The sequence below is a fragment of the Asterias amurensis genome, chromosome 10 (genome assembly GCF_032118995.1).
Source record: "Asterias amurensis chromosome 10, ASM3211899v1".
NCBI lineage: Eukaryota > Metazoa > Echinodermata > Asteroidea > Forcipulatida > Asteriidae > Asterias > Asterias amurensis.
The window spans coordinates 1592823-1610314 of NC_092657.1; the positions used below are offsets into that span (position 1 = coordinate 1592823).

At 38.5% G+C, this 17492-nt stretch overlaps 3 protein-coding genes across 3 annotated transcripts in view; all 3 read right to left on the reverse strand.

The window, feature by feature from the left end:
• Window positions 1-259: 259 nt before the first annotated feature.
• Window positions 260-2440, reverse strand: LOC139943417 (C-type mannose receptor 2-like). Its single transcript, XM_071940227.1, has 3 exons — window positions 2085-2440; window positions 1465-1552; window positions 260-697 (listed from the first exon to the last, which is right to left on the reverse strand). The coding sequence occupies exons 1-3, from the start codon at window positions 2438-2440 to the stop codon at window positions 260-262; spliced, it is 882 nt and encodes a 293-aa protein (XP_071796328.1).
• A 1393-nt stretch (window positions 2441-3833) lies between these two features.
• On the reverse strand, window positions 3834-6204 carry LOC139943418 (C-type mannose receptor 2-like). The gene is made up of 2 exons (XM_071940229.1): window positions 5775-6204; window positions 3834-4276 (listed from the first exon to the last, which is right to left on the reverse strand). Exons 1-2 carry the CDS (start codon window positions 6202-6204, stop codon window positions 3834-3836), a joined length of 873 nt encoding a protein of 290 aa, XP_071796330.1.
• An 8084-nt stretch (window positions 6205-14288) lies between these two features.
• LOC139942556 (MAM and LDL-receptor class A domain-containing protein 1-like) overlaps window positions 14289-17492 on the reverse strand; it is a 112769-nt gene continuing 109565 nt past the window's right edge. Inside the window, exons 128-129 of the mRNA XM_071939397.1 lie at window positions 15924-15983; window positions 14289-15074 (exon numbers count right to left, since the gene is read on the reverse strand). Coding sequence (XP_071795498.1) covers window positions 14979-15074; window positions 15924-15983 — 156 coding nt within the window. The 3' untranslated portion in view covers window positions 14289-14978. The remainder of the gene's footprint in view (window positions 15075-15923; window positions 15984-17492) is intronic.

Sequence of the window (17492 nt, forward strand, 5' to 3'; positions counted from 1 at the left end):
CAATACACTGTAATTTACTTTGTTCAAGTTTGAATAATTCATGCAATCACCACCCTGTACTTGGAATGTATGGTGATTGGCATATAGTTACTAAGACTTTTTAACTTCTAAAGTCAAACAGAAGCTATACAATAAGGATGAGTTGGACCGATTTGGTTTCAAATAAGCGCCAATTGTTGTCGTTTAGAGCTAGGGGAGTTTTTCCATTTTACCACTATTTCAACTGAGACAAGGACTCGAAGCTTCGATGTTAACATTATCACACGTGAAGGACTGGTCTGCCAGCCATTTCGCAAATGGCTCTCTTCAATATTCTGCAACTCACATCATGCCATTGATGCTCTCCCAACCGCATCAACATGAATGCACAATCTTCATCTCCCTTACTATTCGGTTCTCCAGGATACCAGTTTGTGTAAGCGACCTCTACGTTGCCCTCTCGGCACTTCCATCTACCCTCAACCTCAATATCATTGCAATCAATCCACACTGCTGCGCCATCAAGCGGAATAAACTGCGCAATAAACTCGTTTTCTTGATCGGAGCTTGGTGCACCCAGAACACCACCCAGGTTTCTACACTCGTCTCTAGCATCTGCCCAGGAAAATGCCGCCTCGGTGATCTTGTAGCATGAGTTTCCCCAGTAATGCCAAGACTCCGGACAGGATGAATCGTCATACATAAACGTATAGCATTGCTGATCTCGAGATGCAACCACACCAAAACAAGAGGTATTTAACAACACCGTTGAAAATATTAAGGTCAGAAAACACAACATAATGAGACAATGTTCACACTGCAAATTGAATTGTATCGGCCCTTGATACAAACAACGTTGTAAACGATAACATCATTATTGTACTATTCAGTAAACAGACTGTAGACTAGGTGCACCATACATGATTCTCGCATTGAGTTTCCCTCTCTGTTTTCTCAAGATTCAAATTATCTTACAGTTACTGAAAGAATGATGTGAAGAGGTTTCCCATCAAGGAAACAGTTTGCCGTAGACGAACAAACAACGTCAGTTTACACGCAATGAGATAAGGTGTATCTTTCCGTAACGAATGATGTTCTTCTCAGAGAGACAAAGTCGACCCAAACGGTTGCATCGCAGACGAGTTGTGATATCTCCTATTTCTGTTTCGCAACCAACCTCGATTCTGATGTCGTCTGCTAAAATGCGCACACATTGATTGGCTAACACCAAAGATGAATCGTGAATAAACATGAGTACCAACTGCCGTCTAACCAATCAGGCCCCATGAAGCCTAGAATGGGAGGGGAGGGCCTACTCTCCGTGTCTGCGTGTACTTAGAAACAATTAAAACTGACTGTCATCTGCTCGTGGTGTGAGAGAAATAGTTCAATTTTCAAACGGTTGAAAGATTTGACCGAAGCCACTACACGTGCTTTATAACACCATTGGTATCTGCTCGTGGTGTGATAATTAAATCAACTTACACACGCTTGAAATAATGCTGCAGCCCAGTTTCTGCAAGCGACCTCCACGTTGCCTGCTCGGCACTTTCCTATCCCCTCCTCAAGATCACTACAATTTATCCATACCATCCAATCAGTTGGGATATTGCACTATAAACTTTCTTGATTGGAGATTGGTATAACACCCAAGTCTCTACACTCGTCGCTAACTAATTAAGACGAGGGAACTTTGGACTCGGTGAGCCTGTAGCAAGGGACTCTCCATTGGTGCAAAGACTCCGAAATGTCATCTCGATTCTCTTTTTGGAGGGATTGTTCAATACACTGTCATTTTAACTTTGTTCAAGTTTGAATAATTTATGCAATCACCACCCTGTACTTGGAATGTCTGGCGATTGGCATATAGTTACCGAGACTTTGTAACTTCTAAATTCAATCAGAAGCTATATCATGGATGAGTTGGACCGATTTGGTTCAAATAAGCGCCCAAGTGTCGTTTGAGCTAAAGGAGAGTTTTCCATTGTTTCCATCAAGATGCACAACGACTCGAAGCTTCGATGTTCAATTATCACACGTGAAGGACCGGTCTGCCAGCCATTTTGCAAAGAGCTCTCTCTAATTTATAGCAACTCACATCGTACCATTGTCCCTCACTCCCCCACCACCCCTTAGCAAGGACCGCACAATCTTCATCTCCCACGTTATTCGGTTCTCCAGGATACCAGTTTCTGTAAGCGACCTCTACTTTGCCCTCTCTGCACTTCCATATCCCCTCTACCTCTAGATCATTACAGTCGATCCATACCATACCTTTAGTTTGACTCAATTGCAATAATATAAACTCGTTTTCTTGATAAGAGCTTGGTACACCCAGAACACCACCAAGGTTTCTACACTCGTCTCTAGCATCTGACCAACTAAATCTCGTCTCAGTGATCTTGTAGCATGAGTTTCCCCAGTAGTGCCAAGACACCGGACAGGAGGAGTCGTCACTCATGAAAGTAGAACATTCCTGATCTTGAGATGCAACCACTCCAAAACAAGAGGTATTTAGCAACACAGTCGAAAATATTAAGGTCACATAACACAACATAATAATACAATGATCAAACAGTAAGTTAAATTGTATTGGCCCTCGATGCAAACAACGTTTTGTAAGCGATATCATCATTATTCTATGGTTCCAGTCTGCGATCGTGGCTTTGAGTCTACCTGATAGCCAATACATTATTATATGAAATAGCGCCCTCTTGTTGGATTAACCTCCGTCATAAGCCAACGAGTTGGGGCGCGTGATAGCTAATCTATATGGGGACGTTTTTCGTGGCTGGTGCAGGGGGATATTCGCAATCTCAGACTTGAAATCAAGGCTATATATAGGGCGGCTTATTTATTCTGAACAAATACTATCAAAAAGTCACCAAATTGTACCCAATAATAAGACTTTGCTTATTATTAACCACGATTCTGGTAATTTACTGCAAACAACCTTAAAGCTAATAAACCCGTGGGTGCAGGGACTGGATGGTTCGGCAAGTGGCCCGAACAAGAAGTTTTCGTCCCATGTCCAGGCTTGTGTCCGGACCTTTATTTTCCTGCACTAAACACGCGGTCAATAAAACACATACATTTAACTATGTTTCTATATACACCAGTGCAATAATTATTATAGGTATTAGTAATGCGCCAAGTTCAAGGCGCAGCAGAGACAATGTAAACACAACAATACATGGTATTAGATGAAGGCAACTTCTTAATACTTTGTCTTAATAAATCACATAACTAAATATCGTTATACAATAATGTAAGTATTAATTTTTTCTAATGTCGATTGGTATTAATTAAAGGAAACCCCTGCACACTTTCCCCTAAACATTTCTATCTCTAATACCGCAAATAAAGATATTCAATTTAAAGGCACTGGACACGCGTATTCAAACTCGGTGTATCCCAACATAATTATGCGCTGCATACTGTGGAAATGTTTACTCAGTTGGTCGTCGAAGTTGCTAGTTACGGAATAATAACTAAAATTTCACAAAATGTGTGTGTATTTTTAGACGCTTAAAAAGGCTTCAGGCCTGAAGTCTTTTAAAGTAAGTTTCTGTGATGCTGACAATTATGAGTAATCACTGATAGTGTCCAGTGCCTTTCCAATACGCAAATATATTTTTTTTAAATCATCATTCACGCATAAAAGTATTAATTTGTACAGGCAATCCTACACAATCGTTTCCTTCTTGAACAAGTCATGATCAACGTGTCTTTTATGACTGAACAATATGGCGTTGTACCACCCAGTGTGATACACACGGCCTTTTCCTCATTCCAACAAACCTCGTCACTTTAATGACAAGACTCCGTGACTCGAAGCTTCAACGTTTAAATCGTCACACGTGGAGGACTGGTCTGCCAGCCATTTTGCAAAGAGCTTTCTCCAATCTACTGCATTTCCCATCATGCCATTGACGCTCATTTCTCCAACTAGCCAGGACTGCACAATCTTCATCTCCCTGGTAGTTATTCGGTTCTCCAGGATACCAGTTTCTGTAAGCGACCTCTACGTTACCCTCTCTGCACTTCCATCTCCCCTCATCCTCTATATCATTGCAATCAATCCACACTGCGTCATCAAGTGGAAATAACTGCGCAATAAACTCGTTTTCTTGATCGGAGCTTGGTGCACCCAAAACACCACCCAGGTTTCTACACTCGTCTTTAGCATCTGACCAGGTAAATCTCGTCTCAGTGACCCTGTAGCATGAGATTCCCCAGGAATGCCAAGACTCCGGACAGGAGGAGTCGTCCCTCATGAAAGTAGAACATTGCTGATCTTGAGATGCAACCACTCCAAAACAAGAGGTATTTAGCAACACAGTCGAAAATATTAAGGTCACATAACACAACATAATAATACAATGATCAAACAGTAAGTTAAATTGTATTGGCCCTCGATGCAAACAACGTTTTGTGAGCGATATCATCATTATTCTATGTGCCTTATGGCATGTTTCTCTCTCATTGAGTTTTCATCATGAGTCAAATCTTGCGTTTACTGACAAAATGCTGTACAGAGGTTTTCCCGTCGAGGAAACAGTTTGCCGTAGACGAACACACGGCGTCAGTTTGCACGAAATGGGAAAAGGAATAGCTCTCTAGAGAGACAAAGTCGACCCAAACGGTTGCATCGCAGACGACTTGTGATATCTGCTCCTTCATAACCAAGCTCGATTCTGGTTTTGCTTGCTAAAATGCGCACACTTTGATTGGATGATACCAACAATAAATCATGAATAAAGATGAACGCCAACTGTATTCCAACTAATCAGAAGCCCCGATGGTTTGTCAAGGCATTATTGACCAATCAGCTTCAGCCACAAGCGATACCTGGCTGTGTTTTTCTGACGATGGCCAAAAAATTGATTTAGGCCTACTTCTTTTGAAATTGTTTCTCGTGAAGAAAAATATTGACTGCGTCCTTGATATTACGCGTCCTTCAATACACTCCAATACAAATGGGAAAATATTGATTCGCCATCTCGATTCCCCCGAACTGATGAGTCGATATTCTGTTTGCTTTAGGGAACTGTTTTATGTATTTCTTGAATTGTTCACGCTTCGATTGGGTGCCTCGGTAGGGTGGCATCAGTGTAACAGGAAACATGGTAAAAAGAGGCATTGAATTCGCGGCGTTGCCGGCAAGACAAGCAAAGTGAACTAGATAATAATAATATAATATCGAAGTCTTTTTTGTATATAGCGCACGTATCTACCAAACAAGGTACTCAAGGCGCTGAGTATAGTACAAACTTTCAGAAAGATAGGTTATTGCAGTGATGAATTTTTGAGACCCAATTATTAGCACTTATAATGGTTTACAAGGTGCTACGGCGCATAAAGTAGCCGTAACTTCAACTGACCCCAAAATATCATACGATGAGTTGGTCCGATGGTTGTAAACACTCCAAATCTTCAAGTCAAGCTTTTTAACCTGCATCCTAGTTTTGCTTGATTTTGTCAACTTCCTGTGCTTTTCGTCCCCCAATAATAATTTGTTTAATTTTGTTATCACTTGCACATTACGGATGTGACGCCACGCTGCACCATCCCATAGCAAAATGTTGTGCTGCAAAGGAATCACCTTGCTCAAGACTCCACGCCCATTTGGTGTCGCTTGAGCTCGAGGAGTGTCCAATTAACACACACAAAGATTTCAATAAAGTACAAGCTTCGATGTTCAAATTGTCACACGTGAAGAACTGGTCTGCCAGCCATTTTGCAAAGAGCTGGTATTGGGCTATAACATTTCACATCATGCCATTGTCCCTCACTCTCCCACCTCTTAGTCAAAACCGCACAATCTTCATCTCCCTCGTTACTCGGTTCTCCATCATCCCAGTTTCTGTAAGCGACCTCTACATTGCCCTCTCTGCACTTCCATCTCCCTTCCACATCTAAATCATTACAGTCGATCCACAATATTCCCTCAGGCGGCATCTGATGGGCTATAAACTCATTTTCTTGAGCGGAGCTTGGTGCAGCCAGAACACCACCCAGCTTTCTACACTCGTCTCTAGCTTCGAACCAGGGAAATCCAGTTTCAGTGGCCCTGTACCATGAGTTTCCCAAGTAATACCGTGACCCCGGTGAAGAGCTATCATATAAAAATGTAACGCATTGTTGGTCTTGAGATGCGAGCACTCCAAAAGAGCAGTTATATAGCAAAGTAGTGGACGATAATATGAAGAACACAACATACATTTTGACACTGATGGGGGCACCTAACGTCACTTCACATTAACGTACGAGAATAAACCGTGGTTTCATCAATATGGTTGTAGTTCCTTTAAGCCATGGCAGTAGTGTGGATATGAACTGTACCTGAAGATGATATAAACATAAGTGTTTCACAGGTTAATGTTTCCGATAGCTACTTCTTTCGCATCTCGATGTTCATAGTTACAGTGTTGACTTTGAAAAATCGTGCGAATGTCTCAAATTCAATACCGATTTGCTTTAAAGTTGCAATAAACAGTCATGCGTACCGCTATCTATAGTCGCGGTCAGTTCTCATGAAGAGGTTAAACATCTTCTGGCGGTTGGACTACTAGCAAATGTGTCGAACAGTATTCTTCTTACTAAGAACAATTTGGCGAAGAAGAACACACGATGGCAGTTCACACGATATAACATAAGATACAGCTCTCCATTTTACGAGTGGTACATTCAGAGACAAAGTCGACCCAAACGGTTGCATCGCAGACGAGTTGTGATATCTCCTATTTCTGTTTCGCAACGAAGCTCGATTCTGATCTCGTCGGCTAAAACGCGCACACTTTCATTGGCCGACACTAACAATGAATCATGAATAAACATGTACACCAACTGTATCTAACCAATCAGAAGCCACGATGGTTTGGAAAGACGTTATTGACCAATCAGCTTCAGCCACAAGCAATACCTGCGTGGTTTTATTGTGATAGGCTCAGGGGTTGTAATGGATTTAAAATTAACCTACTTCTTTGAAAATGGAGCTCGCGAAGAAAACAATACCTATACGTCTTTGATTTGACGCGTCCTTCCTATACACTCCAACACAAATGAGAAATTATTGATCGGGTAAATATAAAGCTTTAACCCACACCTGTGACGTCATGCTATTGTTAAATCGCTCCATTATTTTGCACGAATGGCGCGATGGGTACATCTATTCACCCATTGTGCATAAAAGAGTTAGGGAACAAAGTAAATCAAGTCAATGACGCCATGGACCATATATTATTTTGTTTTTAATGGTTTTTAACACAGGTTAATAGAGCTACACATGTATTGCAAAATGATCGTTAACACTTTCCTCAAGTGAACAGCTACATTATTAAATTATTATTTAGCTGAGATGTTAAAAAATAATTATAGAACTACAACAGTAATTTAAGCAGGTCTTAAAGTCAGATAAATCAATTTCATTTTAACCAGTATTTTTGTTTTTTGTTTTTATCAATTCAAAATGCTTAATTTATCATACACAAACATGGTAAGTGAGTAAAGTCCCTAAAATTTAAGATTGCAAAGATACTTTTTTCAATATCATCATAAAATAACAGGAATTCAACTGAAATTGTTGATCATAAAGGTAGTTTAAATTTGTTTATTAAAAACAAATCTGAAACTACAGGCTTGTACGCGGCCAGGTCACTTCTTTTATCTTCACCTTTTGGGTTTTTTGTAGACCGAGAAAGTCGGCTACAACATCATCTGATAGTCTGTTTCTATCACTAACTTGTATAAATTTACTTAAAGTCAAGAAACAAAATCACTTATCTGCTGCCACTTTCGCTCCCGATCTATGATGCCATTATCGAAGGAACGAGCATATTTCCTAAAATAATGTTGGTCTTCGTCCATTGCTCACACACCACCATTGGTGTTCACTGGAGTGAACAAGCTTACGTAATACATACAAACAATTGACTTAAAAATTAAACAATATCGCGCCATTCGTGCGAAATAATGGAGCGATTTTAACAATACCATGACGTCACAGGTGTGGGTTAAGTCGCATAATGCCCGAGGTGCGCGCCATTCGTGGGTACGAATAGTCTTGGTTCCAAGACCATTGGTGTTGCGCGGTCACACACAACCAACGTTCCGATTATGCACGGCAAAAACTGTCCACGCTTGTAATGAACGAACGCTAGCGGGCGCTCTGTTTCTCTGCTTTAGATCTCACCATAGACCTTTTCGCAAATACCGGGGCGCGCGCGTAAAGCTTGGAATTAGGTGCATTGTGGTCTAGCTGGTAGCAAAATTTGATGCGTATCTATCCCACAATGCACCTCATTCAACAGTCTGCGCTTGCGCATTGGTATTTGCGATAAGGTCTATGTCCTGTGCTCACCATGGTCTTGGATATTTGCAAATTGAAGGCGTGGCCAGACTATGTAAATTACTTTTAATGTATGCAATATTCATATCACGTGACGAATCGAAGATGACTATTCAAACTAGTTCGAGTCAAAGGTCAATATGATCGGCGGTCTATTTTTAATAATCTTTGCTCAAAGAGTGATTCCGTGGTCATTATAGGCCTATTAAAAGGAAAACAGTGAAATTTTAAGTACAGGTACCTATTCAGATTATGGATACGTGACGATTTGAAATCGTAAATAATGGTCAAAAATCGAACGTAAAATTAGCATTCAGAGAGTCCGTGTATCGGACGCTGTATGGCCCCACGGCGTGGAGCAATCGGAACGTGAAACTGAAATAAGCCTTGTGGAGTATCACGTACCGCCCGTGCCGTGTCTCGTGGGGGTTGGAGGTGTTAAATCCCAGGCGCTATGAACTCCCAGCTTGCGGGTGTCGAATCCGTTGTTTCTTATGATCGCAACGTTCCAATATGCTCCATTTTGATTCATGGCCCCCTAATTTCTTTTTGTTATGAGTTTTCAGGTAATTTTGATGATGTCAAAACGTAGGAATATCGCATTTTGTTATATTGACAGTGTTATTGTGTGAGTAGCTTACAAAAATTATGAGAATTTTGTATAAAAGGTTTAAATAAAAATAATGCTAAAACAAAATTCCCTCAAAGCATAATTTTGTCAAACAAAGTATTATTTTTTAATTCTGTGAATGAAGAGTTATTTTTGAGGTAATGATTAAACTGGGCAACTAGTGGAATTTAATGACCCGACTATTCGCCTCAAATAACTGGGAGTTGAATAGCAGTAGTCGCCGCTGGACAAGCAATCAAAATTCCAAATTTCTCATGAGTTATTCCAAAAGATATTGTTACGACTACATTCCAAAAAAATGTTATATGGTTACGTTCCAAGCTACGCAGCTACTCGGCTACGTTTACGTTCCAAGATACGCTTAGGTCTACGGTTCTTCAAGTAACTCTATAATATCAAAAGGTATGTTTTCAAGCCCGAGTCAAGCTACGCTTACATTCCAAGATACGCAGCTACGTTTACGTTCCAAGATACGCTTAGGTCTACGTTCCTTCAAGTTACACTATAATATCAAAAAGTACGCTTTCAAGCCCGAGTCAAGCTATGCGTACGTTCAAAGATACGCAGCTGCGTTTATGTTCCAAGATGCTACGCTTCAGTCCAAGATATGCTTACGTTCCAAAAGATGTCAACGTTCCAAGCTACACAGCTACTCAGCTGCGCTACAGATCTGCTTACGTTCCTTCAAGTTACGCTATAATATCAAAAGGTACGCTTTCAATCCCATGTCAAGTTACGCTTACGTTCCAAGATACGCAGCTACGAATTACGTTCCAAGATATGCTTACGCTCCACCAAAAGATACTGTTACGTTCAAGCTACGCAGCTACTCAGCTACGCTTATACACTCCAAGATACTATTAGGTTACGCTACAATATCAAAAAGTACGCTTTCAATCCCGAGTCAAGCTACGCTTACGTTCCAAGATATGCAGCTACGGTTACGTTTCAAAATACGTTCTCCCAAAGACGCTTTTGAATCCCTCAAGATTTCCTTCCCCCAAGATTAAAAAACTTTCACTGTGAATAACACTACAGTGCCCACCAGTTAATATAATACTGTACAAAATTTCTTTACTATCCAAAAATTTACTTGGCACTACATTAACTTGGGCACTACAAAATTTCAAATTTAATTAAAAATTGGCTGGCAACCAGTTTCTGCTAAGCAATACTATTTTGTGCTAACTATAAGCAAATTGTTTAGCCAATACAGGCTTCATCAGTGTGGGCCCTGGCACGTCGGGAGCATAACGCCACGATCGCATTTCAAGCTGCATATCATGGCAATGCAGTAGTCTGGATCTGGACATTATACATAAAAATGTTTGTGCTGGTACCACAAACCTTTCTTTATCGTATTTCCACCCTGTGTCAAAGTTTCAAATCCTACTGATCTGGACATTATTATACTCCGATAAAAACATATATACCAAAGATACTATAGTATCTTTGTATATACCCACACACAGAGTAAAGCAAAAGTCATGCAACGGAATTACTGCATGCAGTGTACACTACATGCACAACACTGATGAATTATTCATGAGCCAACCGCAACGCAGCCTCTGATTGGCTCCACCGGAAAGTCGGGGGAGATTTGCCGAAAAACAATAAAAAAGTTAAGACCCGTCGTTGCAAATATTCAAGACCATTGTGAGATCTAAATCAGAGAAACAGAGCGCCCGCTAGCGTTCGTTCATTACAAGCGTGGACAGTTTTTGCCGTGCATAATCGGAACGTTGGTTGTGTGTGACCGCGCAACACCAATGGTCTTGGAACCAAGACTAGGGTACGAATGGCCCTCGGGCTTCGCCCTCGGGCCATTCTTACCCACGAATGGCGCGCACCTCGGGCATTATCCTATACATCGTGGCTATTATCTTCTTGCCATTCATCTCAATTCCCCAGAGTAGTCCATTTTGTTTAAAGTAACCATTCTATGTATTTCATAAATTGTTCCAGCTTCGATTGAAGTGCCTCAGCTGCTTTGATTCAACCAGAAAGAAAAACAAAAATGGCCCTGCAAGGGGTTAAACTTGCTCTTTTGACTGATTTGGGAGAATTTTATTTTTCGGCCAATTTTTAAAAATATGCCTGTTTGAGCCAGGATTTTTCGTTAAAAAAACTGCAAGGGGTTAATTTTGTTCTTTTGACTGATTTGGGAGAATTTTTTTTTCGGCCAATTTTTAAAAATGGGCCTTTTTGAGCTAGGATTTTTCGTTAAAAAAACTGCAAGGGGTTAAACTTGTTCTTTTGACTAATTTGGGAGAATTTTATTTTTCGGCAAATTTTTAAAAATGGGCCTTTTTGAGCCAGGATTTTTTGTTAAAAAAAACTGCAAGGGGTTAAACTTGTTCTTTTGACTGATTTGGGAGAATTTTATTTTTCGGCCAATTTTTAAAAATGGGCCTTTTTGAGCCAGGATTTTTCGTTAAAAAAACTGCAAGGGGTTAAACTTGTTCTTTTGACTGATTTGGGAGAATTTTATTTTTCGGCCAATTTTTAAAAATGGGCCTTTTTGAGCCCGGATTTTTCGTTAAAAAAACTGCAAGGGGTTAAACTTGTTCTTTTGACTGATTTGGGAGAATTTTTTTTTTCGGCCAATTTTTTAAAAATGGGCCTTTTTGAGCCAGGATTTTTCGTTAAAAAAACTGCAAGGGGTTAAACTTGTTCTTTTGACTGATTTGGGAGAATTTTATTTTTCGGCCAATTTTAAAAATGGCCTTTTTGAGCCAGGATTTTTTGTTAACAAAACTGCAAGGGGTTAAACTTGTTCTTTTGATCGATTTGGGTGAATTTTATTTTTCGGTCAATTTTTAAAAATAATCCTTTTTGAGCCAGGATTTTTTGTTAAAAAAAACTGCAAGGGGTTAAACTTATTCTTTTGACTGATTTGGGAGAATTTTATTTTTCGGCCAGTTTTTAAAAATGGGCCTATTTGAGCCAGGATTTTTCGTTAAAAAAACTGCAAGGGGTTAATTTTGTTCTTTTGACTGATTTGGATGAATTTTATTTTTCGGCCAATTTTTAAAAATGGGCCTTTTTGAGCCAGGATTTTTTGTTAAAAAAACTGCAAAGGGTTAAACTTGTTCTTTTGACTGATTTGGGAGAATTTGATTTTTCGGCAAATTTTTAAAAATATGCCTGGATTTTTCGTTAAAAAAACTGCAAGTGGTTAATTTTGTTCTTTTGACTGATTTGGATGAATTTTATTTTTGGGCCAGTTTTTAAAAATGGGCCTTTTTGAGCCAGAATTTCTTTTTTAAACTGCAAGGGGTTTAACTTGTTCTTTTAACTGATTTGGGAGAATTTTATTTTTCGGCCAATTTTTAAAAATGGGCTTTTTTGAGCCAGGACTTTTTGTTAAAAAACTGCAAGGGGTTAAACTTGTTCTTTTGACTGATTTGGGAGAATTTTATTTTTCGGCCAATTTTTTAAAAATGGGCCTTTTTGAGCCAGGATTTTTCGTTAAAAAAACTGCAAGGGGTTAAACTTGTTCTTTTGATCGATTTGGGTGAATTTTATTTTTCGGCCAATTTTTAAAAATGGCCCTTTTTGAGCCGGGATTTTTTGTAAAAAAAACTGCAAGGGGTTAAACTTATTCTTTTGACTGATTTGGGAGAATTTTATTTTTCGGCCAATTTTTAAAAATATGCCTGTTTGAGCAAGGATTTTTTGTTAAAAAAACTGCAAGGGGTTAATTTTGTTCTTTTGACTGATTTGGATGAATTTTATTTTTTGGCCAATTTTTAAAAATGGGCCTTTTTGAGCCAGGATTTTACGTTTAAAAAACTGCAAGGGGTTAAACTTGTTCTTTTGATCGATTTGGGAGAATTTTATTTTTCGGCCAATTTTTTAAAATGGGCTTTTTTGAGCCAGATTTTTTTTTTTTTTAAACTGCAAGGGGTTAAACTTGTTCTTTTGACTGATTTGGGAGAATTTTATTTTTCCGCCAATTTTTTAAAAATGGGCCTTTTTGAGCAGGATTATTTGGGTGAATTTTTTTTTCGGCCAATTTTTTAAAATTGGCCTTTTTGAGCCAGGATTTTAAAAAAAAACTGCAAGGGTTAAACTTGTTCTTTTGACTGATTTTTGACAATTTTATTGCTCATACCGAATCAAAACAAATTGACTGGTAATAAAACAGATCAACACAAACAGATCCTCACTCGAGAACACAGCTCCATTTAATAGATGGTAAATTTGCATGAGGGATAAAGAATATTATTTGCTAAGCACAACAATTTGCTTAGCATGACGTTTCTTCCTTGATTCAAAACACGGTAACCAGATTTTCATTTGTTGCATATTGCTTGTTACATGAACTGGTATTCGGCTGTTGTGTGCCTATCCTGAAAATCTTGTGGAAGTTTGGTTGGTAATCCTGTTTTTATCGACTCGGCGGCAGAAATTTCATGCTAAGCAAATTATTGTGCTTAGCAGCTCTATACAATTGGGCCCTGCACTTTCCCGGTTCCTGTGAAAACAGATGTATACATCAACAGGCTTTTACATCGGCTTTTACAGCTCCGTTTATTTCAGGACATAAATTTCAGAATAATTGTACTAGACCTTATGCATTGACGTCATCCAGCGGCCATCTTAGTGGAAAAACCGTGACGAAACAATCGAAACCCGCAGATTTGTACGCGCGGCGCACAGGATTGGCCAATGAACAACCTCCCTTTGACCTCTAGGTGAGGGCGCCCTACTGAAATGATGTCATGTGCATAAGGTCTATTATTATTTCAGAATATTTCAGAGTTTATAAGACCAAGTTAAAACACACAGGTTTTGAGATTTGAAGTACAGGTTTAGAAAAAAACAAATATGGAGGGATTTAAATGGAGGTGCCTAAGTCAGCCGGGCCACGTGGGCTGCCTGACATTTTTAAAACTTTACTTCAAATAAACCTAGATACAATTAACCAATCATTCATCAAACATACACAGTAACCTTAAGAGATAACTTTTAGTTAAATGCATTTACATTTTACATAGAAAAGAAATGGAAAACACAATTGCTTAGTCATTCAAATATCATAGATATACAAATGTCTCATTTTTTTATATCTCAAAAATTATGAGTAAAATACTGTTACAAAAGTAATAGTGGTCCCAGCGGAAATGTGGCTTAAGAGTGGTTAAACACCTACAGTGCACTTTTATAGCAAAATAAATCATTTGAAATTATTGAAATTATTGAAACAAATTCCAAAAACCTCCAAAATCAAGACTCACCAATAATAAAGATTTTCTTGATTACTGTTAATAATTTGCATTTACATACCTTACAAATAACTTTAAGGTTTTTTTTTGTGTGTGTTTTTTTGTGTCTTATTTTGTTTATGTTTATTTTCCAAAGTTTTACCTTGAAAGAAAATGAAAATGCGATTAATAAAAAACTGAACGATTTAACGTAAACAAAACCTTTACTTAAACAAGTGTTTATAGAGGAAATACTTGAGCTATTCTACACCAAAATGTTGCATACTTTACTTGTTTCTATTCTTCAGCTTTGGGCCCAGTTTGATAAAGCCGTTGGGAGTTTTCTTTAGAATAGCGAATAATCAAACAAAAGAAAGTCCCCAGGATTTTATGCGCAAAGGTTTGCGAGAGTGAGTGACCTTGTGGGGTATTTTACATGGTGGACCAATGGACACCGCAGGGGAAGTCTTTGGAACACATTGAGCCATAGCAGATATTCGATGCTTTTTGAGAACAATGGATTTATGCTACCTGGAAAGTCTGCTACCACTTAGGTAAGGTCATCCGTTTGGTTCTTGTAGCCCATTGTCATAGAATAATAATATAAAGGGAAATTGAGATTGGCATCAGGCAAGCAGCAAGAAAATAATCAAATCTCGCAAGAAAATGTTCCGTGCTTTATTAGTAACTCTATCAAACTGAGCCCAGTTTGATGACATAGTTAAGGTTAAATAAACCAGTTAGTTGCTGGTTGCAGGTTAGTAGCTGGTCAATAGCTGGTTACTGGTTAGTTGCTGGTTATTGTTGGTTATGCTTCAGCTTCATTGTCAAGTGGTAGAGACGCTGGTTGTGCCCCGTACAAGGGATTTTCAATTGAGCTGATCTTTCTTTTCTCCTTCTTCTTCTGTACAAGGGGAAAAGGAGAAAGAAAACAGGAGTGAGAGTCATTGGTGACAAAGAAGATTGGAACTGGGGTCCTAGTTTTGAGAGGCATGTAGAAATGATAACATTATTCTACCTTTTGATAACCGCCGTTTTCACCAAACTCTTCCCAACTTAGGATTAATCTTAGGACTTAGGACGAGTCCCAACCCTGCACTGTAGCATGTAAACCTTAAGATTAATCCTAAGTTAAGATGGGTTACTCGTCCTAAACTCAAGATAGGACTAAACCTAGCGTTTCGGGACCTTAGGAAACTGTTACTTTAGTGACAAAGAACATGTACCATGCCATATATGTGGCACTCTTGAACAAAAGTAGCCCCTCCCGCCCCCCCCCCCAGAAAAAAAAAATTAACAATAGTAATAATATAATAATAATAATCATAATAATAATTAACTACCGATGTGTGTAAGCACTGTATACTCAGTACTTACCCGAGTTCTGTGAAAAAAATAAATAATAATCTTTATCCCCAATGCAAATTTAACAACTACACGTGTATTGATAACTAAGTCCACTGTTTGGAAAAGAAATTGCATTGAGATAACAGGTGTGAGTTGCCGAAGGAAAGGCTGTTTTATTCTTGGCTCTTTCTTTAACAGAGCTTTCCCGTAATAATAATGACATTTTCAATTTATTTTGCTGCATTTTTGTTCACTACCTAATTTTAGACCTATCTTTCCCTATCCCTTTACCTCTATAGTATCTGTCCATCTTGTCTTACCAGTAATGGCACCTAGTTTTTCCAAAAGTGTTAATTGATTGAAAAATAATAACAGGTGTATCCGAAACTTACATTTAGGGACTTACCCCTTCACTTGATTTGAGCTCACCGGAGAACATCCCGGTATCGTACCCACTGGCTGTAAACTGTTTACAAAACAACAACAAAACAACAAATCAGTGATGAGAAACCTAAAAATTATATTAAAAAACATAATGGTGTAGGATTGTTAACTTATTTTTAGGCCAGCTACCGTTGGATACCAACAACTAGGCCTAATATAAAATCCAATTATGAGATCAAAAAATGATAAATCACAAATCTACCAAAACCAGCATGGGGAACTTCCGTATATCCTACTAGTAGGCAAAAAGCTATGTTGATTATTTGGGAAGTTCCACTGAAACTTAAGTATAGTAGGCCTAAAACTAAAAACATGTTTCAAGGCCCTCTTTGTTAAATTACGTTTAGTAAATCAGCTAATAATGTTCTTCAGTTAAGCTGGACATTATGTGCATGCCAAAACTCAAAGTGATGGGGGCTTTCCTACCATACAACACCTAGTCTATTGATGTATGGGGTTATACTTTAGTTTTAAGCCAATCAAAGAACAAAACATCCGAATAACGAATGAAAAACAAGCTTTTAAATAAAGATTTAACAAAGTGTCATGAAAACCATAATATATAATATGCAAACCAAACAGAACAAGAGTGATGAGCATTTAAAGAACATAAACATCAGAATAATACATAGAGAAAAAAAACTTTTGACAAAGGTTTAACAATAAAGTGTAAACAGTTATGAAACCATAATACATAAAATGCAATAAAAAAATAACAAGAGTGATGGGCATCTATAAAGCAATTGACCTGGAAAAGTTATCAGATAAAAGCAAAAAGGAACAACAAAATATGCATAGTATATAAAATAGCATAAAAATAACAAGAATAACGAGCAATTATAAAGCAATTGGCCTTGAAAAGTTGTTCAAGGAAAAGCAACAGGAGGAACAACAAAATATGCAGAGTATATAAAATAGCACAAATGTATATGCAAGTAATAAAACAATGATTGATAATAAGTTTCACACAAATGCAGTACAAAGACAAAATTCCACACTGACCAAAAAACAGCCCCCCCCCAAAAAAAAAAAAAAAAGAAAAAAAAGATAGCAGTAATAAGAACAACATAACCATACAATTATTAAAATAGTAATAGTAATAATACACAAAGCATGACACAGACATGATATTTGGCACTTAGAAAAAGTAAGGAAAGTTTGTCCAAGGGCTGGCCAGCACAGACATTATCTGGCCTCAAACTTTGCTCTTGAAGGGGCAAAGCAATACACCCATCCATTAGGCTCCGCCCACGGCGCACGTGTGACCAAGAAACGTGAGCCTGTCCAATGCCATTCTGTACAACTCTGCCGCGCACGCCAAGAATACGCACACGCATGTTAGACTTTACAGTGTCAGACTTTTGGTTGTGCAATGGGTTGTGATTGGTCAATATGCAATGGGGCGGAGCTTAATGGATCGGTCTATTTTGCTCTGGTAAGGGGGCACTTCTATGGGGAAAATATAAATTGCCATTTGAACCTTGGAGGGGAGAGGGAACCAAGCAAAAGGAAGAATATAATGCCCGACAAT

Coding starts and splice junctions, on each gene's coding strand:
- LOC139943417 (XM_071940227.1), bottom strand. CDS start 2,440: ATGAGTGACGACTCCTCCTGTCCGGTGTCTTGGCACTACTGGGGAAAC. Junction 1,553..2,084: donor TGGGGGAGTGAGGGACAATG/GTACGATGTGAG, acceptor GATAAATTGTAG/TGATCTTGAGGAGGGGATAG. Junction 698..1,464: donor CAGCATTATTTCAAGCGTGT/GTAAGTTGATTT, acceptor TCTCGAGATCAG/CAATGCTATACGTTTATGTA.
- LOC139943418 (XM_071940229.1), bottom strand. CDS start 6,204: ATGTATGTTGTGTTCTTCATATTATCGTCCACTACTTTGCTATATAAC. Junction 4,277..5,774: donor TTTGACTAAGAGGTGGGAGA/GTGAGGGACAAT, acceptor TTGCATCTCAAG/ATCAGCAATGTTCTACTTTC.